The 25,603-nt window shown below is 44.2% G+C and overlaps 1 protein-coding gene across 1 annotated transcript in view; it reads right to left on the bottom strand.

Annotated features, from left to right (window-relative positions):
* The window catches only part of LOC135197159 (vascular endothelial growth factor receptor 1-like), a 125,739-nt gene that overhangs the window by 23,498 nt on the left and 76,638 nt on the right, over positions 1-25,603 (bottom strand). Inside the window, exons 12-17 of the mRNA XM_064224139.1 lie at positions 17,766-17,915; positions 16,909-17,059; positions 16,334-16,561; positions 4,524-4,671; positions 3,536-3,687; positions 2,411-2,547 (exon numbers count right to left, since the gene is read on the bottom strand). Of these exons, the coding sequence (XP_064080209.1) occupies positions 2,411-2,547; positions 3,536-3,687; positions 4,524-4,671; positions 16,334-16,561; positions 16,909-17,059; positions 17,766-17,915 (966 nt within the window). The remainder of the gene's footprint in view (positions 1-2,410; positions 2,548-3,535; positions 3,688-4,523; positions 4,672-16,333; positions 16,562-16,908; positions 17,060-17,765; positions 17,916-25,603) is intronic.

A 25,603-nucleotide genomic window follows, 5' to 3' on the forward strand; every position in this document is an offset into this window, starting at 1 on the left:
TGAACATGAAGCATAGATATTTCTTGGAATCCCAATGAATAGGGACATAGAAATAAGCAAATTGCATGTCCAAGGACACAAACCAGTCCCCTGGCGCATGGATGTTAACACTAACTAAGTTGTTTCCATGTTGAACTTAGTCTTGAGGATGAATAAGTTTAGGGTGCCAGGACAGGCTTCCAGCCCTCCGATGTTTTGGGGACTACAAAGAGTCAGTTGTAAAACCCCTTGGATGATTCGTCAACAACTTCTTCTATACCAGCTCCCTTCTGAATAAGAGCCTCAAACCCTTGGTTGAGAGCCATGAACTTCTCCAAGCCTGGAGAGCAGGCTGTCAAGCTGATGGGTGCCTTTGAAAGAGGGGACTCCTCCTTGAAAGGAATGGAATAGTCAACAGAGAACTTGAATCACACAAGGGTCCGCTCCCTTTTAACTCCATTCCTCCTAAAAATGGTGCAGCCTGGTACCGATAGGAAGTGAAGGACAGGAATACTAATTGGAGGAGGGTTTTCTAGCAGGTTTTAGTGCGGTTTTTGAGGAGGGTTGCAGATTACAGTGAGGCCTGGAGAATGGTTGAGATTTTCCTCCTCGAAAAGGCTGCTGAACTGAAGGACAAGACTTGGCCAGAGTCAAAAGAGAAGACTTGGGACGTTTAGTTGACTGGGCCAACAAGTCATGCACAGATTTTTTCTACAAGGCAGAAAGAACCTCTTGAACCATATCACTGCTGAAAGAGATGAGTCCTGTCCAAAAGGGAGAACATAAGTGCTAACTTCTGAGAAAAGGTTACAGGTGAAGAAAAAGAGGAGGCTATGCTAGCTTTACTCTCAGCCCAAAGAGCTGCCTTCCTCTTTCTATCTTAAAGCACTTTACCCGAGTGAGAAACAAATACTTTCCACTGTTGCTCATTCTATCCTTGACATTCAGAGCATGTATTCTCTTTACTACATTCATGCCCTCTGTACTTGATGCATTTAGAATGCAAATCCTACACAGGTTTAACTAACCTTGTTCTACACTCACCAGAGCAGACCCTAACTCCCGAAGGACTAGAATCAGACATGATGGCAGAAAAAAAGCTAAATAAAGCTAATCTAAACTTAAGCTGATTATTAGCAAAGACAAAAAACACGAAGTGAGTACATCACCAAATACATGGAGAGCGATACAACCATCCAACCAAGGAAGAGAAAACGGTCTGCGCAAACCACTGATGTTACTCAGGAGCTGGCAGAAAACGATTTAGGAACACCTGGTCATTCATACCGGTTACTCCTGAAAGTGGGCAGATCCCTGTCACCTTCACTGGTGATGGCAGCACCACTACAAAGTTTGAATTTTGGTCTGCTGTGTAGGGAACCTACTGCTGTGTAATTGTTTGGTAATGCTGAAATAAAAGAAAGATTTTAAAGGGATTTCTAAAGTATGTACAATAAATTGGGTCCTTTCATACATAGGTTGGGAGATATGAAAAGTTAAGTATATTTTACTTAACCAGACCAATGAACAACTCTCCTAAGGCTGGCCTGATGGATTAGACTTTTATTTACGTGGCTAGGAACCAATTGGTTTCGTAGCAACGGGACCTACAGCTTATTATGGGATCCAAACCACACTTCTATATCGAGAGAATTTCTATTCACCAGAAATAGATTCCTCTGATTCCGTACTGGCGGCAGGCGGGATACGAGGCAGTGCTTATTAGGTAACTGACATATCTACACAGATCACCAGGCAACCTCTTTTCTGGGCAAGATGAAATGAGTCATGCAGATTCAAGCTAGGTGTGATATACTGAATTAAGCTGAACTTAGTTAAATTAATTACTTCAGCTGAAGCTATTCTAAACAACCCGAAATCATGTCATACTGAGTCGCACTGGGTCAAATAGCCCTGGGCTGAGTTGCTTGCAGTAAAAATGAATTAATCAAGTAAACTTGCTATGGCTATAGGAGATCAAGCCGATTTAGCCATATCAAGTTAATCGTACTATGATACGCTGTACCACAGTAAGCTCAGATGAGCCATGCTGAGTGAAACTGTAATCTTTAGGAGTCCATCGGGTGTTAGGTTAAAAAAAAAGGAAAAAAAAAGGAAGTCACACCACATAAATACATGCTGATTCAAGACCAGGTCTACAAAGTCGTTTATGGTGTTATGACAAGTGTAATATAATTTTTTACACTGAGAGGTCAAGGTTATGCAAATGCCACAAAAACACAAGTGCTGTCTCATGGGATTATTTTGTTTAGGCTCAAAAAACATTATTCCTAAACATGATTCTATCATTGCAATGACTCAAAACAGATCCAAAAATAGAATACACTATCAACTTTTCCCATCAAGTTGTTAATTCTTCCTTTATTATATGTGATGGCTTTAAAATGAATACAAACTTCATGTTCCTAACCTTCCTCAGCGAAAGATACTCCATCCCCTTCGCTATCTGATATGACCAAGATACAAGGTCAGCTGGAGCGAGGTTCTCCTGGGTCATCCCATCTGAGTATATTGAAGGGGCAGGGTCAGCGGCTCCGGAGATGAACACTGTGGGAGGGAAAGAGAACAATGATTAAGAAGGATTGTGAAATGTGAAGATTAGGGAGGGAAAGAAAGCGAAAATTAAGAGAAGGATTGTGATTTGGTATATGGACACTGCAGGAGGGAATTCAAGTGATAACTAAGAGAAAGATTGTGAAATGTGAAGGCTGAGGAGGGAAAAAAAAGTGATACGTAAGAGCAGAATTGTGAAATGGATGCTGCAGGAGGGAAAGAAAGTGATAATTAAGAGAAGGATTGTGAAATATGAAGGCTGGAGGGGGGAGAAAGAGATAATTAGCTGAATCAGTGTGAAATGTATAGGAGTCATCATTCAAGGGAAGGAATGTGGAATGAGAAAAGTGTGGGAAGAAAAGAAAGTCTGCTGTGAGGAGCTTGTAACATTTGGAGAATGCTGGCAAAATAATGGTAATAGGAAGAGGAATATGAACGATTTAGAGAAAGAATATAAAATATGAGAGACGAAATGACCAAAGAGAAGAAATGTGAAAACATGAATAGTATTTCTCTTTCAATTTTCAATCTGTAGGCATTTTTCAGCTTGAGATTGTAAGATTTAAAGGGAATCAGTCTAGAAACTTTCACCAGATTTCTTTATTTTTCCATGTTTTTCTAAAGCGACTGTTATAAGTGAAGAAGAAGAAAAAATAGAGAATTATAACTGAAGATGGAAAAATCACAAAATGAATCTCACTCAGTAGGGTAGCCCAGCTAGATAGTTTTAAAAAAACTTAATTCTGAGCAAGAATCGTCTACTGAAAACTTGGATCTAAATCCTTGGAAGGAAATGAGAATGCCCATCCACATCAGGTTTTAAACCTGGGCGAGGGAAGGCAGTAAAGTCCAGTGCTACACAACAGTATTGTCGTGAGGACAAGCATTTATTTCAGCATGGATCAACACTATCTCCTACGTTATAAATTTTGATTTGCCTGGGAACATCGAACTTCCTTTTAACTGTCGAATGAACACTTACAGGGGTTAGAAGGTTCCTGAATACTTAGTTCTACAGTGTTCAGCGTTGAGGCTATGATGGCTGACGATGAATCGAGGGAACGTTCTTTGTTAATGCGACTTTCAACCACTGATGACGTGTCTTGAGAAGAAAGGCCATCATCTTTCCTCAATCTGTCGAGAAAAAGGGCAAACTTAAACAAATTAGTTCCTCATTTGCTTTCTTAAAACTATATCGGGATTGACTTTAGTTACAGAACATGGGTCCAGCCCCAATCTTTGCATTACTAAAGCCAATGTGTCAATTACATTTTAACAAAATATCGAAACTCCGCCGCAACAGTCAGCTGTTAAAATTTCCTATAAGAAGGCCAATGAAAACAATGAAAGTACAATAAAATTTGATGTAGCTTTCAATCTGGAAAGTTATCTATGTTGTACCATGCTACTAGGGATAGGGAAAAACAGATAAATAAAAAGAAAATTAATGTTTCCTCAGACATTATAATTTGGGAAGGTCTACGACACCCATTACCTAAGCATCTGCATGTATACCTGGGTGTCACAACATAGTAATACGTAGCATAGTTTGGTCATGTTTTTCAAATGATCCCTTGTGTGTTTATGAACAACTTGAGAAATTCAAAGAATTTTTTTGTAAAACTATGCCTTCACCCTAGCAGACCAAAGGCACCAACACAAACAACACACAATTGTCACAAGAAACAAACCATTAGTAGAGAAATTATATTACTTAAAGTATTCAGAATTCCCAAATGCTAAAATGAGGATTTTCAGTCAAATGTCATGCAAATGTAAATAAAAATAATTATCAACATAAACAAGACACCATGAATCATTTGTTAGTTTATTTACTGACAAACAAACATTGAACTGTTTTCTACCTATCCTGTTTTTAGTAAAAATTAAAATACACAGAGGAAGGTAAACAACAAATAAATGTGATTATTCCTAGACAAAAAAATTACTGCAATAAGATTTGTACATACTCTGCATATACAGTTGATGCTGCTTTCCCGTAAGAATGGCTGCAGTGGCTGGATGCATCCCTATCCTGCACAAAGTTCTTTCTGTGACGAACTAGGTAATCTCGGAGGTTGCCATGGCGACAGTACTCGACTAAAACCAGAAGCTCTCCTATCATACGAAAATGCGTTATTTTTCAGATTTCTTGTTTTTAAAAGTAATTTCTCTGACAAAATTTTTTTTTTTTTTTGTCATTTATACATGTTCTTGAAATGTACATACTATGTATAAAGTACACCTAAAGTTAAGCTCATATATATTTATCTTAAGCAGTGTTACTTAACAATGATGCAATATTTTTCCCACTAGCTCCTGTAATTTCTCCTATTCACACACATGCCACAAGGTGTTATTGAGAAACGTCACAGAATTTGCCTTTGCCTTTCATATGGTTTCTCTTCTAACTCAAGTAAATTATATTGTAATTTCTTTCTCAGTAACTATTTTGCTTTATTTTATCCTTTCCTGATAAATTAACAAAATAATCATTGAAAATTTATCATTATATCAAATACTATATATAACAACTTCAGAAAATTTATATAAACTCCCATGTAAGGACAACGCTTTATCTGCAAATTCATTGTACATATTCCTACAATGGCGTTGTTCTTACTTCCATCCTAGAGCGCGTTCAGCAGGCTTCCCACCAATGTATATATCATGTAACATCATATTTTTGTATGCTTTTATATTCATAATTATATGCTTCCTAAGAAACACAAATTGTCTGTCGCCGACCCATTTTTACTCTCTCGCGGGTCGGACACCACATTTCTGCTCGCACGCTGTATATATGAATTTCCCTTACCTATAATAAATTCAGTACACTTTTACCTGCATCTTTGTTCACACCCTCACAACTGGTGACCTCCCAGTTTGGATGGTGACCCAAGCAGTTTTGGCTAAGCCATTAAGGGACTAACTACCGCCGCTCACCTTCAGAGATCTTTACCGGACTCACATGGCGCCTCAGTTTAGATCTCTGAAAGCTGCTGCCGCGGAAAGCCAATGCCTCCAACGGACTAAAAACGGCATACCTTCCCCAAGTGTGTTCAGGCATTCCTCAAACAGTTTGGCCCGCCATTTACGACTCCTGTCGACCGTTTCTGTGAGAGTGAACAATGGAAGCAGACAGTTCCGTGCAAGAAACCCAGGCCTCCTCTGCCTCCTCCTCAGCTTTGCGCACAGCCGCCGCTCAGGGGCAATTCCGGCTCACGGGACTCTCGGACAAGGTGCTGCAGGCTGACCTCGTCATATCAGCCCTTCCAGGAGACGTGTACAAACGAATAACCTCCTGGCTGACCAGACGCGCACAGACCGAACCAGTCACACTCAGCAAACTCAAGACGAAACTCGTGAGACCCTATGCCAATCCCATCGCTGAAAGAGCTGCCCGCACCCTCGACCTCGTCACAAACCCAATGTGATGCAACGACCCAGAGGATGCTTGGGACATGGTGATGGGCCTCCTCCGCCTGCCTGACGTAGGTCCCGACGGGAAGAAAATGGAGATCTGCCTTGGTGGCAAAATATTCCTTCGGCAACTCGAGCCAGATGTCCGAGGACAGATAACCAACGCTTATACCCTCCCCGATAATGAGGTCATGGAGAAAGCAAATAAATCTAACCATGTCGACCAAGGCTGCGAAGCTCGCTGCTCCCCCATCTCCCATATGCCTAGCAGAAGAGAAGGAAGAGGAGAGGACCCGACGCAGGAGATCAGCGCCACGACTCAGAAGAAGGCCTCCCACCTGCAGTGGGGTAAAAACTCCTGGTGCTCTACCACAGAAGATTTGGAAGGCACTCCAAGAAATGTGAAAGCCCCTGCACCTACCAGCAGTCAAAAAACGGCGACGGTAGACAAAACCAGATTCACCTGTAAGGTAGCTGGGGCGCTGCCCAAACACAGAATATTCCACCACAGGCCCCCCGACGCACGCAAAGTTCCAATGACTCCCTCTGGCCCGCCTTCAGGATGCAAAAAGGGCGTTCTCGGAATGGAACAAATGGGTATCTGCCGGAAAGCATCAAGCCCTTGGGCCTTGCCCCTCCACATGGTACGGAAATCTGACAGCACCTGCGGAAACTACAGAAGACTTAACCTTGCCAATGATCAATGATCACTACCCCTTGCCAAACATGCAGGACATGATCGGGGCCCTCCATGGAGCAAAAATCTTCACAGAAATGGATCTCTTAAAATCTTATTTTCAGGTTCCGGTACATCCCGAGGACGTTCTCAAGATGGCCATCATCACGCCTTTCGGCTGTTACGTCTTCCATTACTCCACCTTCGGCCTGAGAAACGCAGGGGCCACCTTCCAGCACCTGATGGACAGCATTGTGGGGACCTGCCCTTCTGCGTCTGATACGTCGACGATATTTTTATTTTTTCCAGGTCCCCGGAGGAGTACCTACATCATGTCCGAGCAGTTCTAAACGCCTGCAGGAAAACAGGTTGGTCGTCTGATTTGACAAGTGTACCTTCGGCGCCGAGAGGGTGGACTTCCTTGGACACGAAATCTTCACCGCAGGCGTGCGCCCCATGGCCTCGAAGGTGGATGCAGTGCAGAAGTTCCTGACCCCAACAACAATCAAGGCCCTGCAAGAATTCATCAGAATGTCCCCTCTAACACAGGTCCTGAGGGGCAAACCAAAGAACCTGACGTGGGAAGCACAGCAGATGCAGGCCTTCCACAACACGAAGATGGCCCTCGCCAAAACCACCACCTTGTCCTATCAGGACCCCACCGCACCCTTATGCCTCACCACTGACGCCAGTAACATCATTTGCGGGGCCGTCCTTGAGCAGATGGTCCAGAGCATTCCCCAGCCGCTCACCCTCTTCAGTAGAAAACTGTCGCCTGCTGAGACGAGGGGCAGCACGTTCGACCGCGAGTTCCTGGCTGTATACCAAGCAGTGCGCCACTTCTGTTACCTCCTCGAGGGTGCTCCCTTCACCATCAGGACAAACCACCGCCCCTTGGTGCACACCTTCACCAAGGCGGGCGACGCCTGGCCAGCAAGACAACAGAGACACCTGGCAGCCATTGCTGAGTTCGGCTGCACCATCCACTACGTCCCCGGTGAGGAGAACCCCATGGCTGATGCCCTTTCAAGGATCGAATACGAAGACCTCGCCCAGGAACAGGTCGCCGACCCGGAGACTGCCGCATACCGCACAGCCCTCACCTCCCTCAAGTGAGAGGACGTGCCCTTCAGACCCTCAGGCATGACGCTCCTCTGCGACACCAGCACAGGCCGCCCCCGCCCACTGATCCCGGCCTCCCACAGGAGGGCACTATTCAACGTTATGCACGGACTCTCGCACCCCTCGGGCCGGACGAAGATGCGCCTCCTGACAGAGGTTCGTCTGGCATGGAATTTGGAAGGACTCTCGAGAGTGGGCCAATCAAGCAAAATAAGCTGGCACACAGAATCGGGCTTGGGGGAGTTCCCTCAGCCAAAACGAAGATTCGGCCACATTCATGTAGATGTCATAGGTCCCTTGCCCCCATCTGAAGGCGCCAGATACCTCCTGACAATAATCAACTGCTCCACCAAGTGGCCAGAGGCAACGCTGATGCTGCAACCACCAAAGCATGCGCTGAAGCCTTTCTCGCCAGCTGGATCAGCCGATTCGAAGTGCCAGATGATGTCACGATGGACCGCGGACCTGACTTCCTGTCGGAGCTGTGGACCTCCCTGGCCTGCCTGATGGTGGCTCCACGCCACTACCGCCTACACCCCAGCAGCTAACGGCATGGTGGAAAGAGTCCATTAATTGCTAAAGGTATCCCTAATGGCACGTTGCACCGGCGAGGACTGGAAAAGTCAACTACCGTGGGTCCTCCTCGGCCTCTGGACCGCCCCTTGGGTGAACGGCAAAGCATCACCAACAGAGAAGGTTTACAGGGAACCATTAGCAGTGCCAGGCGAGTTCTTTGCAACCAACGCTGACGACGCAAATGTCTCCGTCGCCAGGCTTCGGGAATCTGCCGGAAAATTCATGCCCTGCCTCAAGACCTTCTCCGATAGAACCAAACACTTCTTTCCGAAGGCCCTATCGTCCTGCAAACACCTCTTCGTCAGGGAAGATCCCCGCCGCCTGCCGCTGACAAGGCCCTACCGAAGTCCCTTCTGCGTCCTTCAACGCACTGACAAGGCATACTTCATCTCCATAAATGGTCACGAGGATTGGATCACGATTGACAGACTGAAACCCGCCTTCCTGATGGATGAAGACTGCGCCGACGCAGATCCCATAGGGCGCCTCACGCCGCCTCCCCGACACGGACCAACACCGTTAATCACCAAACCGCCCAGATGTGGCCGCGGCTGCCCTCGGAAGACGGTCAAAACCCCCGAGGATCACCCCAGGGGAGGCATCCCATCTCCGAACCCCCCCGAGGACTCCGAGGCCGAGGATCTACCGAAGCAGCTGGTCTCACACACCCGAGGCCGCCTCCACTGGCCCTCACACTTCTGCAAGTAGTAATCAGATGCTCACTAAAATCATCCAACAATTATGACCTAATTATTGTAAGGACAACGCTTTATCTGCAAATTCATTGTACATATTCCTAAAATCGCGTTGTTCCATCCTAGAAAGCGTTCAGCGGGCTTCCCGCCAATGTGTATATCATGTAATATCACAATTTTGAAGTAAATTGTATTTTTCCTAACTATACAAACCTGAGGTTCTTTACATAGGGAATTGCTTACAGCACCAGCTGGACTGGTCGTAAGATTTCTAACAAGGTAGTTCGGTAGTAACTGCTTGTCCGATGGTCAGGAGTCCCGCCCAACTGGAGGTAAACATATCACTTTGGTTTAGGCCCAGGAACAGAGTGAGGGGTGGCATGAGGTGGGGCTATGTGTAAAGGATCTCAGGTTTGTATAGTTAGGAAAAATACAATTTACTTCAAAACTGTGATTTGTTCCAAAACATAATACAAACCCTCGGTCCTTTTCATAGGGAACTCACTGGTGGAAAGAATCTGAGTCTTGTGAACAGACTGGTGTTCGCCTGACCTGGGTTCCCTCCCTGGTCGTAAGAGCAAAGGGAGGGAGCCTAGCCTCTGTCCAGCGGATCGGAGTGTGCACTGCAGGATCAGTGGTCAGACCTCTGGACCAAATTCATAAGAGGGAGGCAAGCGTGCCTCTTATGAATAGTAAGCAAGATCTAGTTCCTACGCAAGAGCCAAATATAGTCTTGGGTTTGTCTCTCGCTGGTGTCCACTTCCCCCCTTGTTAGGGAAGTGGCAGATAAACGCTTCTGTTCCTGATGAAAGGGATAGAATGGAGCTCGGTTACGTAGCTTACCTGCATCAACATCCTGTCCAGCGGGGTGACGACTGCCACCCTCTGCCCGCAGGGAGAGGGAAGAAAAAGAGGAGGAAGAGAAGCCAGTCACACTCTCATTCACTCTTCCATTTATGCAGTCTCACAAGAATGAGATGTTACCTTGTCCGGTAAAGGAGCTGGGTAAGCTGCACAACTTGTTGAGCAGCCACTACGGGTCCCAAGGAAAAGGTGTCCAAGGACCTGTGGGCAATATCCCAAAGGTAGAAGGAGGTGAAGATGGTCTGGTTGGCCCAAACCCCTGCCTTCAGTACCTGTGCCACGGACAATTTCTTGTGGAATGCAAGGGTTGGACCAATGCCTCTGACTTCGTGGGCTCTCAGACGAAGGGTACTGGTGTCGGTACTCCTGTCTGAAGCGTACGCCTTTTGGATGACCTCACGGAGCCAGAAAGAAATAGTGTTCTCGGACACTTCTTTCTTGGTAACCCCGGTGCTAACGAAGAGGCATCGACACTCAGGCCTGAGGTGACAAGTTCTCTTCAGATAGCGCCGTAGTACCCTCACAGGACAAAGCAGCATCTCATCCGCATCATTGTTGGTGAATGATGCGGGTTCTGAGTCTTTGCTATGAAGTCCAGGACGAAATCGAGCCTCACCGATCCCCATCCCCTCGAGTACTTTACATCGAAGGAAAGACCGTGAAGTTCTCCCACTCTCTTTGCCGATGCCAGGGCCAGCAGAAAGACGGTCTTGAGGGCTAGATCCCTGTCTGACGACTCTCGTAGCAGCTCAAGGGGTCTGCGAGTCAGGTTCCTAAGTACGAGAGTCACATCCCACCCTGGGGGCCTGAGTTCCCTGGGTGGGCAAGACCTCTCAAAGCTCTTCATTAGGAGTGATATTTCCATGGAAGTGGAAAGGTCGACTCCTCGCAGTTTAAGGACTAGGGCCAGGGTGACTCTGTAGCCCTTAAATGTGGAGATGGAGAGGAGCTTCTCTAGGCGAAGAAAGATGAGGAAATCCGCTACCTGCTGAAGAGTGGCTCTGAGTGGAGAGAGACCCCATCCATGACACCAACCACAGAAGACGGACCACTTTCCCTGGTATACTGCTGCAGAGGACTCTCTGAGGTACCCTGCCATCTCTGTTGCTGCTCAGTAGGTTGTGCCAAGGGGGAATCTCTCGTGGTGCCTCGGAGAGAAGAGCCAGCAGGTCTGGATACCAAACAGCCTGAAGCCATTTGGGTGCCACCAGAATCATCCGAAGATTGCTGGTGACCAGCACTCTGCTGATCACCTTGCGAATCAGGCAGAACAGGGGAAAGGCATACACAAAGAGGTTGTCCCATGCGTGCTGGAATGCATCCTCTGCAGCTGCCCATGAGTCCGGCACGACTGAGAAGAAAACCTCGAGCTTCCTGTTGTGCTGGGTGGCGAACAGATCCATGACTGGATGCCCCCACAGGTCGAAGTGCCTTTCTGCCATGTCTGGGTGAAGAAACCATTCGGTCCCAATCACCTGATTCCGGTGGCTGAGCTTGTCTGCCACTATGTTCCTCTTGCCTGGAATGTATCTGGCTGACAGCTCTACCGAGTGAGCTACGGCCCACTTGTGCACCTGCATTGTCAACTGGTGCAATGGGAGGGACATCAGGGCCCCGTTTGTTGACGTATGCCACTACCGTGGTGTTGTCACTCATCAGCACCACTGAGTGTCCCATCACTCGTTCCCAGAACTCTTGGAGTGCGAGGAACGCAGCCTTGCATTCCAGGACGTTGATGTGAAGGTGTTTGTCATGATGGTTCCACACGCCTGCAACCAGCAACTCTTCTAGGTGTGCGCCCTAACCCTCGGTCGATGCGTCTGAGAACAGTAACATCTCCGGAGGGGGAGTGCGCAGAGGCACTCCTATTACGAGGTTCCCGTCGTCTAGCCACCAGGCCAGGCCCTCCCTTACTGCCTTCGTGAGAGGAACCAGGAAGGATTGTGGATCCCGTGCCTGTGACCACCACTCCTTTAGTCTCCACTGAAGAGACCGTAGGTGAAGACGCCCGTGAGGGACTAACTTCTCCAGTGATGACAGGTGACCAATCACGACTTGCCACTGCTGAGCTCACTGTTCCCGTCGAGACAGGAACTGTCTAGCTGCCTCCCTGAACCTGCTGATCCGCGAGTCTGCGGGGAAGACTAGTGCTGTTACCGTGTCGATCAGCATGCCCAGGTACTTAATCCTCTGCTTGGGCTCAAGATCTGACTTCTCGAAGTTCACCACGATCCCCAGATCGCGGCAGAAGTCGAGGAGTCGATCCCTGTCCTGCAGCAACTGCAAGAGCTTGCCAGGACCAGCCAATTGTTGAGATACCTCAAGAGATATATCCCGACCGAATGGGCCCAAGCCGACACCAGAGTGAACACTCACGTGAACACCCGTGGGGCGGTTGAGAGACCAAAACAAAGTGCCCTGAACTGGTACACCGTCCCATGAAGGATAAAGCGTAGGTACTTCCTAGAGGACTGATGGATGGGTATTTGGAAATATGCATCCCTCAGGTCCACCGAAAGCATGAAGCCGTTCTCCCTGAAGGAATCAAGCACTGAGCATGCCATTTCCCTCGTGAACCGAGTCTGGCGAACGAATTGGTTCAAGGGAGAGAGATCTAACACTGGTCGCCAGCCCCCGATGACTTCTCCACTAGGAAGAGTCGGCTGTAGAAGCCCAGCGAGCGCCAGACCTGCTGGAGGTCTCCACCCGCGGCGGCAGTCATACCTGTAGAAGTAACAGTCGGGTTAGTGAGGGGGGGGGGGGGGGCCGGGGGGGGGGGTTCCCGCTTGCCCGGGGAGGAAAGATCCCACCCCGAGCAGACGGAAGACCCCAAGTACAGTTTCAGGTCGACAGGGCGAACAAAGAGGCGGAACGCGACACGTCCCCGCAGGGGAAAGAGGTGTCGCGGGAGAGCTTTCAGACGACCCCTGGGCTACTTTACGTGCCCTCTTCCTCCTCTCATAGCGCACACACTACATGGGGCTCTACTTGCTCAGAGGACCTAAAGGACCCACACTTACGGCCCTCCACACCATGGCACACTCTCCGGTTGGTTGGGGGCCAGGGGGGTTTCTCACCTTCATGGGCTTGCATGGCTCTAAGTTCCCGATGCAAACCACAAAAGTCAACAAAAAAGAATTCAATAAGTACTTACGCAGATCCACACTACAAGTACTACACAAGGGAAAAGTTGTGAAAAAGAACAGCTTCGTAATCGAAACCATAGAAAGTCTCACAACGATGGCGGGCAGAGAGGTGAACAACACGTCTTCATCCGACACCGGCCGAAAGCAAAGTGATATGTTTACCTCCAGTCAGACAGGACTCCCGACCATCGGACAAGCAGTTACTACTGAACTACCTTGTTAGAAATCTTACGACCGGTCCAGCTGGCGCTGTAAGTAATTCCCTATGTAAAGGACCGAGGGTTTGTATTACGTGTCGGAACAAATCATATTTTGTATGCTTTTATGTTCATAATTATATGCCTCCTAAGAAACAAATCGGCTGTCGCTGACACATTTTTACTCTCTCTTGCGAGTCGGACACCACATTTACGCTCGCATGCTGTATATATGAATTTCCCTTACCTATAATAAAGTCAGTACACTTCTACCTGCCTCTTTGTTCACACCCTCACACCCACTTCCCTTTCATCAAAAGACTCTGAGGTGAAACAAAGAAATGGAATCAGCACTGCAGTGATAAGACTTTTCAAAACCATTACTCTTTAGTAATCCCTCACTTATCTGGAATAATACATCCAAGACCTTGCCAGATATTGGGAATTTCCGAATATCAAGAAAAAACACTCTACAGATGTAGAACGGTAATTTTATGCCTTTACCTCCCCCACCTTATCACGTCCAGTACTGTATACACTATGTATACTTATAAACAACAAAGAATACATTTTATAGATATGAAGGGATGATAAATCATAGTTCGTACATTTTACCCATACATAGACCACATTGTACATGTGTACAACTCTTAGTTTATACCTTTGCGCTCCTATCTTTTCTCTTAGAAATACAATAACATCTATGCAACAAAAACAAAACACTTGCTCTCTCTCTTACCGTATGCTATTTCAAAACTCCTTATGTGGACCAGACTTTTAAAAACTTATGAGGAGGGTTTACAAGTCCAAGTCCTCCTCCTCCTCCTCCTCCTCCCCATCCTCCAACACTACAATATATTGAGGTTGTTTCTTGTCAAGATCATGAAGTAGTGAACTGGCCAGAGGATGTGTTGAGGTGCACAGTGAAACTTCAAGAGCTGGCAGAGAAACATCAGATTCCTGGCTGGAGGAACTTGGCACATCAACAAAATGTGCTTTAGTGTTTCAGGTCTGAGTAACCAAGTTACTTTAAAAGTGGGTAGCAATGGGCTTGGGTGCATGGGGGGTTGGGGGTCTGAAGAAACTATCAAAGGGTATACTCTGATGAAATGAATGATGATTCTGCTTTAAATCTGCTAGCCACCGAATTCCTCAAGCTTCTTCAGCTTGGAAAAATATCTTTGGTTGATGATGGGGCTTTCTTAAAGCTTGATGAAATTATTCAAGATCCTCTGCATCTCCTTGTATGTTGTAGTTGGGTGAGCTGCAGACTCACTGTCAGTGTCATCTCTTCAGGGGCTTCCTCCTCCAAATGTAGCAGATGGATGTTAGATGGAAGTCAGGATTACCCGCATAGTCATCCAGCCCCTATTGCAAATCGTCCCTAGGAATGTCGTGGCCTCCTATGGTGAGCTGGGTACGAAAGACATCAAGGTCAAAACCTTGAAGTTAATCATGCATCTTCCCTCTTCAAGATATGGTTCACAGTGCCCTAAGGTGCTCCCATTGATGTTCTTTAAAGTATCTGTGAATTTGTAGATGGCACTTCATAGTGTCCTTTCACAGATTCTCCAGTCTGTTCTCCCCATGTATTCAAGCTTGTTACTTCTCCTGTTTGTCCTTGAACACCACCATCACCTCTTTTGTTGCAACAATAAAACCTTAGTCCATCAGCTGTAAGTGCATCATATTAAGAGGCAAAAATATGGCCCTAATACGACCTCTGTCACTAAACAACTGGCTTGTGAAAGATGCATTGTCCACAAAACAAAGGTCTCACCCCATGCTAACCAATGCCAAGGTCCTGTACCTGATGATGAATGACCTTCTTACAAAAGTGGTATGGAACCAATTGGAAATGATCTGGGATTGAACTGAGCCTCCACAGTTACTTATCAAGTGCAACTATGACTGTATTGCAACAATGGCTGCCAAAAGAACTTGCACATAAAGAAGAAACATGTTTCAAAAGCTTTTAACCAGGTAAATTCTTTTCTCTCTCGTCAGCAAAGGTCTTTGTTAGCAAGGAGTGATATACAGTGATGTGAAATGATATATTAAATGACAGCGCTTTTAAGCTAATAATAATCATGAACACTCGCACAAAGACAAAGACCTGCCAAGCCCTACCCACTCAGCTTTCATGGCCCTTCTGCCTCCACTAACCCCTGAAATGCTTTCCTTGGCCTACTACCCCAACAATACTCCTTTCTCAGCATACTAATGGCTGTAAACAATGCTGCCATTGCCTCTTTCTGCACACACACAGCATGGTCTACCATACAAATAACCAGCCCGAGAAGAGTTTACTTGAGACTCAGAGGCCTGGCAAAACTAAGCCCTATTAATAATAATAATACCATACAAATATATTTTCAAAATTTTCATTTATTGTATGCACATTTGGCACTTACATATTGTGGCACTGCAAACTCTCCCAATAACGTTGATTTCTGGATAATGTGAATACGTACTACATTTAAATAAAGGATTACTTTATATATAGGATTTACTTGGTAACTCTAATGCTCTGTCAGGAGTTGTGAGCAAGGCAAGCATCTGAATACTGTATTCTCTTCTGTTAATCGGCGACCCCATATAAAAATGGGAACCAGCTGGGAAGAAGATTCTCTTCTGTTAATAATGCATTTTATGGGGATTAAAGTACATGATTGAATGAATGGTAAAAGCAACATCAAGATCCTCTGCAATGTGAACAACAGAGAAAGAGAAAGGGAGAGAGAGAGAGATTTAACATTCTCTGACCTTTTGTTTTTTATTTGATGTTTTTTATTAGATTTTTTATTTATATAGATTTTTGGCATTATGCCAAGCACTGGGGCAACTAAGGCCATTCAGCGCTGAAACGGAAATTGACAGTAAAAGGCTTGAAAGGTGTAACAGGAGGAAGACCTCACAGTTGCACTATGAAACAATTGTTGGGAGAGGATGGACAGTAACATAGAAGAAAGAGAAAATGAACCGAGGTACAGTAAAAGAAGTGAAAGTAGTTGCAGCTAGGGGCTGAAGGCACGCTTCAAAGAACCTTAAGTAATGCCTACATTGCACCAAATGACTGACCTTTTGTTGCCAGATTTTCTGAGCAAACTCCAAGCAAGTTAAGGATATTGGCGTGTCTGCCAATATGCATCATGATTTTGACTTCAGCAATGAGCTCCTTCCTGAACACATCATTTGAGCGAGACTTGGATGTCTTCACTGCCACTGTTGTTTGCCTCTCATTTGGTAGGAGACCATCCACCTTTGCTTGAAACACATGTCCAAACTCACCCTCACCTATGAGCTTTCCTGTTGATTGAATACAGGTATCTTAATTGGCTACTAAAGTGAAACGAGTGAGAAGGATGAGACAGGTGATCCGTGAGAATCTAGTATTATACCCATAACATATGCATATAATCATCAACAAAATCAGCAAAAAATTTACAGCAGAACTTCTCTATTGTAAGTCATCACATAATACAAGGCTTCATTCTACTTAGTTGTAAATATTATCTTTCAAAACATATTTAGAGAGCTGGACTGAACTTGGTAGATAAAATCTACCAATGGAATGACTGATATGCAACAATATCCTTTTATTTCTAAATTATAGGAAACAACAAACAAGTGCATAATAAAGAAATAATGCAGACCAAACTCAATGCGTTGCCTTGCAATCTCAAATTTTCTTTCATATGGCAAGAGATGGGCTTGCTGGCTGAAGCCCAGCTCAGGGTTGAATCGTCCTGGTGCGCCACTGATGAATTGTTCCACCTCTTCTATCATAAAGATACTTCTTTTTCTCTATGGATTCCAAAAGAGAACAGAAATGAAGTGATTTTTTCCTCTTTGATTGATAAAACTTGAAGCTCAAGATATCTGGTCCTTGTAAACAAACTTTGGTTAACTTGAAAGGAAGTTCTGGGGTATATCAAGCAGAATTAACTTAAAAGATTCCTAAGTCATTTATTGAGTTAAGAATAACAAAAGGAAAGAAGCTCAAAATTCACAACCCAATTTGAAAATAAATGGGTTTTGCCTAACAGAAGTAAGGGTAGGATTGTAAAAATAGAATTTAACTCCAAAAGTAGCTGAAAACAGTGACTAGATTTTTGGCATTGTAGAAGCCATGAGAGCCTAATATAAATTCTGATGAAGAGAAAAAGAATATCGGTATCACAATAACCGATGGCTATCACCCCTTCAAAAAATAAACAAAATGCAAAGCTTAAGTACTTTTGATAACAGAGAAAATGACAAAGTTGGTGAGATTGAAGAAAACACTAAGCTTAAGGTAGGGCTTAACTGTGAGATTACGTATATTCATTATGAATTAAAAAAAAAAAGTATAAAGTAATATGAAGTGTACATTGGTGATAACTAAATAATTAAAAGTATCCAAAAGTGGAAAAAAGCAACAATGGAGAATACTGGATTGGAAAAAACAAGAATCAAAGATTAGGTCAATACTGATATCAAGCAAAGTAGTATTTAGTATTTCTTCTTGTACCTTTTTCCTGATGTTGTAAGCGACACTCCCTAAGACAAGGACCATGAAGCATAAGCAAATACTTATAATGAAGATCCAGGCAGAGGGCTGATGTCCCGTGTCCACAGTGAGTTTTACAGAGTCATGCTCTGAGCCAGCTCTGTTAGATACCTGTGGAAGAGCAAGAAAGTAAGTTCTACTATGGAGGAGTAATGATAGTTTATATTTGACAATGTCTCCAAAGGTTGTGTGTGAGAGAGAGAGAGATTGGTGGAAGATGAATGGGAGTGGTTAAATGGCGGTCGGAAGCATGTCTGTTGTGGCGTTCTGCAGTATGTCAGTGGAAGTCTGTTACGAGCGACTTACCAGAGTCGTAAGCAGTGAGGTGAAGTCAGAGTTGGGTTTGGCAGCAGTTATCCTTTGTGGTTAGATGTTTTGGTGTTATTTGATAGATTTTTGGGTTGTGAAGTTGTTGTGCGTGTGTCTGTCTAGTTGTGGTGAGATTGAAGAGGTTGGTGGTGCATTTTTGGTGTCTGAGAGTGGTAGTTGGGGAAGTGTTAGTCTTGGCGGGTTGTGCTGGGGGAGCTGGGGGAGGTCGTGTGGTTGTAGTGTTCTTTTGGGCTGTTGGTGTTCGTCTGCAGTGATTTGTCGGGTTATTGAGTTGTTGTGGGGTTGTGGGTCTCGAGTAGTTGGTTTGTGTTTGGTTGTCGGCGGTGTTGTGTGTCGGCTAGCCTATAGCCTATAGCCTATATCCGGTGGACAGCACAGCCTAGCCCTGAGTATCAGAAGCCAGAGGTGAGTAACTGTGTGTTTTTTTGTTCTGTATGTAGGTATGGGTCAATTGTCCTGCTATATTTTGTAGTGTAAAGAGGAAAGTGTGATTGAGGGTGGGTTTGGTAGTCAGACAGATTAAGTTTATGTGGGGGAGATTTGCTGCTTGCTCTTAAGCTTGTGATCCCGCCACATTATGTTTTGGCACCCGAACAGGGACTGCTGGTGTGGCAGCTGCAGGACAATTGGTCTAGGCTAGTGTGTATGAGTGGTGAGAAAGTTTGGGATGGAAGGATTGAGTGAGGTGGAGAGGCTGAAGGAGGAGTTGAGGCTGGAGAGGGAAGTAAGAGGATAATTGGAAGTGAAGAATGAGAGGTTAAGGGTAGAGTGTGACGAGCTGAAGAGCGAGTTAGAGGAAATGAGAGGAATGCTAAGGAGTGCAAAAGGGGAAATGAAAGAAGAAGTGAAAGGAGCAAAGAGAGAATGGTTGAGAAAATGGAAAAATTCTCAGTGATGATGAATGCAGTGCAAGAGATGATGAAGAGGTTCATGGGAGAGGGAGCTGTAGGAGGTAGGCCTACTAGGTCTTGTGATAGGCCAGAAGTGGTAAAGACAGTGGAAGAGCGAGTGGATGAAACTACGAGTGATGAAGGTGACTTGGTTGTGATAGGTAAGGGAAAGAAGGGAAAGAGACAGGATAAGGATAAACCTGATGACAAGAATAAGAAGGGGGCTGAGGAAAAGAAGAAGACTAAGGGAAAGATGGCTAGTAAGGATGACGGACAGGATGAGACTAGGACTGAATACATTGGGGAAGGGGCTGAGAGTGATTTAGATAGCGGTGAGTGGAAACAGGTGGGTAGAAAGAAGGGTAAGAAGAGCGTAATCAGGAGCATGGATGTTAGTATGGAAGTTGATTCGCTGTATTCGGACGAGGTTAAGAGGGATCAGAATGGAAGTAGCAAAAGTGAGAGTGAGAGTGAGTGGGAAGTACGAATGGCTGTATATATGAGAGAGATACCTAGATGTGCACAATACGAGGAATATGGTAGTAGGGACATAGGGGATTTTTTAAAGGAATATGAGAGGTATTGTGAGGCAAAGTATGGGGATAACAAGAGAGTCTGGGCGAGAGAGTTGGGTAGCTTTTTGACAGGATTTTTGTTGAATATGTATGGGGTGATGATGAGTGTGGGGAATGTGCCTTATGAGAGTGTGAAAGCCAGGATTGTGGAACAGGCGAAGAGGATAAGGAATAGTGATAGATATAGGAGAAAACATGGTTTTGATGGGGTAAGAATGAATGTTGGCGAGTCGTTGCTGTCCATCTGCAGGTTAGAAACATAAGCCAGGAAAAAGATTGGGGATGAAGGGATAAATGAGTGTAAAGAGTTAGTGAGGAAGTTGTTAGCAACTGTGCCTGAGTGTGTGTATGAGTTTGTAAATCTGAAACGTAAGGAGAAAATGTGATGGACTAATGAAAGGTTGACGTGGAACGACATTTTGGAAATAGTAGAGGATTATGAGTTGGATAGGTGTATGAAAGAGAGTAGAAGTGTTAATGTTAGGACTGAAGTAGCTGATGTTATACCAGAGTTTAAGAGCTATAGGGAGGCAGTTTTGGAGGGGCCAAGGCGAATGGCAGAGCGAGTGGTTGATAGGAGCATTAGAGCCAGTAACGTAAGTATGGTTACCCCTAAGAGAGATCGGAGTGCAAGCGGTAGGGTCGGTTAATCGTGAATGAGAGCAGCAGTGTTACAGATGTGGAAACCTAGGGCACAGGAAGAATGAATGTCGGTGGGCGTTGGGAGCCTGCTTTGGGTGTGGGCAAACAGGGCATTTGGTGAGCGAGTGTAAGAAAGATAAGGATATTAAATGTTATAGGTGTGGGCAAGTAGGGCATATAGCAAGTGGATGTCGAGGTACCCATGTGACTGAGGTTTGCGGTAATTGCGGGAAGAATGGGCATTATGCTAGGATGTGTAAAGAACAGCGGCCAAAATGTGTTGAATGTGGAATGGAAGGTCATGTGGCGAGTGTGTGTAGGCGAAGGAGGATTAGTCAGGTTGGGAATTTGGGAAACTAGGTGTTAAGGGGATTCAGTTGGGTGGTCCTCTAGTAAGCGACAGTATGTTCGGGAGAATGCAGTGAGTGAGTGGTTGAGGGTGAATAAATGTGGGCTGAGCATCAGTGAACAAATGGGTCTGGGAGATCGACAGCTGGTGTTGGTTGAGTATGGAAGAAAGTAGAAGAGTGTTGAGAGAGGAAGTGGAAGGGAAAAGCGTGAACGGCATGGTAAGAGGGTTGGTGGTAGGGTGCAAATGGTTGATAAAGCCTGTGCTACGGATGACTTTGGGGGAATGAATGATACTTGTAGTGTATGTGGGTTTGAGTTGACAGGGACAAATAAGACTTCAGTGAGAAGAAAACTGAGTAGTGAGGAGGTAGTTGATAGGATGGATAAGTCTTTGCGGGAGTTTGGCAGAAGTATGGATGAACTGAGTGGTTTGGTGGTCGAAATAGGGGAGATGTTGGAACCAGAGTTAGAAGACATCGGTGAAGTAGTGAATGGAATTTGGGAGGATGGTAGTGAGGGAGATAATGGGAGTTTGAAAGAAAGTGGTTTGGAAGAAGTGATTGGCGATGTACCTGAAAGAGTGTATGATGGTCCTCAAACAAGATCCAGGGGGCCTGGATCTGAGCATCCTTGGGTGTTGCGAAAGGCAATTTAGTGTGGATGTTGTAAGTGTAAGGAGACGTTGTCAAATGTAATGGGGGAGGTAATATGGAAGAGTAATGATAGTTTATATTTGACAATGTCTCCAAAGGTTGTGTGTGTGAGAGAGAGAGAGAGAGAGAGAGAGAGAGAGATTGGTGGAAGAATGAATGGGAGTGGTTAAATGGCGCTCTGGAGTATGTCAGTGGAAGTCTGTTACGAGTCGTAAGCAGTGAGGCATCTGGTGAAGTCAGAGTTGGGTTTGGCAGCAGTTATCCTTTGGTGGTTAGTTGTTTTAGTGTTATTTGATAGATTTTGGGGTTGTGAAGTTGTTGTGCATGTGTCTGTCTGGTTGTGGTGAGGTTGAAGATGTTGGTGGTGCATTTTCGGTGTCTGTGAGTGGGGGTTGGGGAAGTGTTGGCCTTGGCGGGTTGTGCTGGGCAGGTCGTGTGGTTGTCATGTTCTTTTGGGCTGTTGGTGTTCGTCTGCAGCGATTTGTCGAGTTATTGAGTTGTTGTGGGGTTGTGGGTCTTGGGTAGTTGGTTTGTGTTTGGTTGTTGGCGGTGGTTGTGTGTCGGCTAGCCTATAGCCTATATCCGGCGGACAGCACAGCCTAGCCCTGAGTATCAGAAGCCAGAGGCGAGTACCTGTTTGTGTTTTTTTGTTCTGTATGTAGGTACGGGTCAATTGTACTGCTGTATTTTGTAGTGTAAAGAGGAAAGTGTAATTGAGGGTGGGTTTGGTAGCCAGGCAGAATAAGTTTATGTAGGGGAAATTTGCTGCTTGCTCTTAAGCTTGTGATCCCGCTACATTATGAATATTCCAGCATTGTTGTGATGTACGTATGTGAGTTCTACTTTGAGTTCTAGTAGAAATGCAAAATATCTAGGTATCTTTCCAGCTTTATCAAACCTGCAATAACTAGTGTTTTAGCTACATTCGTCAGATTTCTGCATGCATAAGCTTTGGATTACATGAATTAAAAGATGAAGTCAAGCACTGGAGTTGGTAGGTATAGGCCCACTAAATTGTTCAATTCTAATCTTTCTTACTCCTTTGACTGTTGTACACATGCAATCAGTGATTAAAGCAATTCCACTGAAAATGGATGCAGCATATGCTTTTAGTCCTGTCTTATGTTAACTCACTTTCTGACTACATTTCAGTCGTTCAGATATTGGTCGCAATGGTGAACCATAAAATTCCATGAGAAACTTGGATTTTTTTTTATCTTGGAGAAAGCAAATCTAAATATCAAGCAACTGAAATAGAATGATTTTAGACTTTGATTTAAATAAAAAGGCAGTTACACCTTAAGAATGTTAAGTCTCATGACAAAAATTCAGGTTCCTCGATAAGTACTGTAATTCTTCCAGCTATTCCAAACAAGGATTATACTTTATTAGTGGAGTATCCTTACCAAAATTATTGAAACTGTTGGTGTCCAGTTTCCCTACAAAATTTACAGTAAATTTTTAAACTCTCCTCCTAATTTTTACAATGAAATAAACTCTGTGTAGATCCAGTACCACCCCAAGTTAAACAAAATATTGTCTAAAGGATGTCGGTTAATCACTAGAGCCAACATATTATATTTAAGCTAATATGTATAATCTGTTTCTGATAAGGATAGGATAGGATAAAAGATTAGTTTAATCAGACCTCTTGAGCCTGACAAAGGCTCTTCTCAGGCTGGTTCCCAATTCCTGAAAACCAGCCGGAGGAGCCGTTATTAGGCTCAGAGGTCTGATTAGACCTTGCTTTTAGAGACGATTTGGTAAGATTACTTCTTTAGACCTTGCTTTTTGAGACAATGAAAACCACGGGTACACCTCAGATTTTATATTTTTCAGCACAATTTCTTTTTTGAACCCCTCACTTGATGCAGGTAGGGTTTCTCTGAATTGACTGCACTTCTCAACATTTGATTTTTTCCCTTAGGTGGAGTTCTTTCCAGGATTCTTTTCTTTTTGGCATTTCAGGATTTGGAGTATTTTGATTCTTTTTCCATTGGAATTCCCATAGCAAAGCTATCAGAATCTTCAATGTTAATAACAGCATCAGTGGACAGAATGCTGTACTACTTATTTTGGGTGTTAGTACTATTAGAATGACAAAGATGTGCATATCTTTATTATCCTGGTGCTTGATATTATGTTGGTTCAGTTTCAGGTTTTCAACTACAGTTGTGAAAGATGGGTTTTTGGATGGATTAAGGACCCCTCTTACTTTTAACTCCAGTCTAGCTTCTTTAGCTGCCATTCCTATTCTAGTCATTAACAGTTTAAGCCCCATATTGAATTGACAAAAGGAGCACTCTTTAGATCTAGCATGATAAGCCAATCCACAATTGGCACATTTTGGAGGACTACAATTCCAATTTGTAATATGTTCTTCAGAAGAGCAGACCGCACATATTGTCCTATTATGACATTTTTTGTATGTGTGGCCAATTTTGAGCATTGTGTACACTTAGGTGGTTTTGGTATAAATGGACGTACTTCTCTACTTTGCCAAAGAATTTTAATTTTAAGTGGAAGACTTTGGCCAATAAATTTTACTTTTGCAATTTCAATTTGTTGATTCTTATCTCTCCTGCTTGGAACTGAATAAACTTCTAGTTTATGGATATTATTATACCTTAGCTTAAGGGAGTCAAGTAGCAAGTGTCTTAGAGGCAGATCTTCACCCTCAATGTTAGGTAAGAGGACCATGCCTTGTCATTGTTACTTTTATGTCATTAATTCCTTTTACGTTCAAAAAGGCAGTGGACTGTTTTTTGGACGTTACTTCAAGTAACCACTCATTAGCTTTGTTATATCTGCAGTCTATTTCCAAGCAAGGACACAGGTTCTGTAATTTTTCAACAATTGCAGTTGGAATTTTATGTCCCGCTTTAAGGATCAGAAATCTTGACCAGTTCTCTGATCCAAAAAGGTGATCAAAATGTACAAGTGTAGGGTCCAGTCAGAAGTTTCTTTTCCTATTTGGGACCTGCTTTGTGCGTAATGCCAGTGTTTCAAATTTGTTTTGCTTCTATGTATCACATGGCACAGGTTGAAGTGGAGGGGGGTTGGGAGGGTTATTCGCCTCCAATTCAGAGTTATCTTTTGCAATGTATGGATCCAATGTTACAACATTGGAATCTACCAAGAGGTTTTTGCTTTTTTCAATTTCAGTGTCACTGCACTCTTAGGGGTGTTCTGATATTTTGCTTGAAGCAGAATGGTGATTCTTTGATGAGCTAGTGTCATCTACATCTAAGCGAAGGTGGTCTGAGAAGAGATTCCAGAAGTCGTCAACTGTGCTGCAACTGTACCATCAAAGGGCCCAGGGGTACTCAAATCTTTATTTGTACTTTACATAAAGAGTTAGAGAGAGAAATAAACCTGAAAACCTTTATAAATATCATCAGTCTTTCATGGAGTTTATTCTTCCAGCAATGGTACAAGTGAGAACTGACTCCCAAATGTCTGCGTCCCTACATGATTAATGTGGCCCAAGTGTAAGCTAAACCAACTTGGTAAGACTGAGAGTATTACTAGAATACAGTGTTCCCCGTATTTGCGGGGATGGGTACCAGACACTCCCATGAATAGCACGAACCTGCGAGTAGTTAGAATTCCCCTCTAAAAATGCTTATATCTGCCTATCTTGAAAGTTCAAATACCAAATGTATACTTCAAGTATATCATCCTACATCAAATATACCATTGAATTGGTATTATTATTATCATTTCAAAGTCACCTGAAACATTTTACCATTAGAAATATATAAACAGTCAGTAGAGAGAGAGAGAGAGAGAGAGAGAGAGAGAGAGAGAGAGAGAGAGAGAGAGAGAGAATAACTCCTTACGATATCAAAAGATTGAAATGAACTTTTGTAGGTAACACTTCCTCCCCTCCAAAAAATACATATATCTTTTCCAGAGAAGAGAGAAAGAAAGGACTGACAAATCTGTTTGTCTGTCTATCAACTCTTTTGCTGAGGGAGAGAGAGAGAGAGAGAGAGAGAGAGATAAAAGAAGGAAGAAATAGAATACCAAATGTATACCTTATGTAACATCCTACGTCAAATTTACCTTAAAATATCATATTACTGTATTAATCTTAGAGATTGTGTTAATATGATTTCAAAGTAACCCTGAACATTAGTAACCTTAAAGGGATATATGTACATACATACTTCTAACACTTGCAGCCAAGAGAGAGAGAGAGAGAGAAATTGCATAAAAACCATAAAAATCCTTGACCATTATATGGCACTATTCCCCTCCTCTGTCACATTACTTGACATATTTGACAGCTTCCTGAGCTCAAGCATCTCTGGAGTTGAGAGAAGGTAGGGAAATTGATACAGAGAAAGACGAAG

This window comes from Macrobrachium nipponense, chromosome 18, assembly GCF_015104395.2.
Source record: "Macrobrachium nipponense isolate FS-2020 chromosome 18, ASM1510439v2, whole genome shotgun sequence".
NCBI classification, from domain to species: Eukaryota; Metazoa; Arthropoda; class Malacostraca; order Decapoda; family Palaemonidae; genus Macrobrachium; species Macrobrachium nipponense.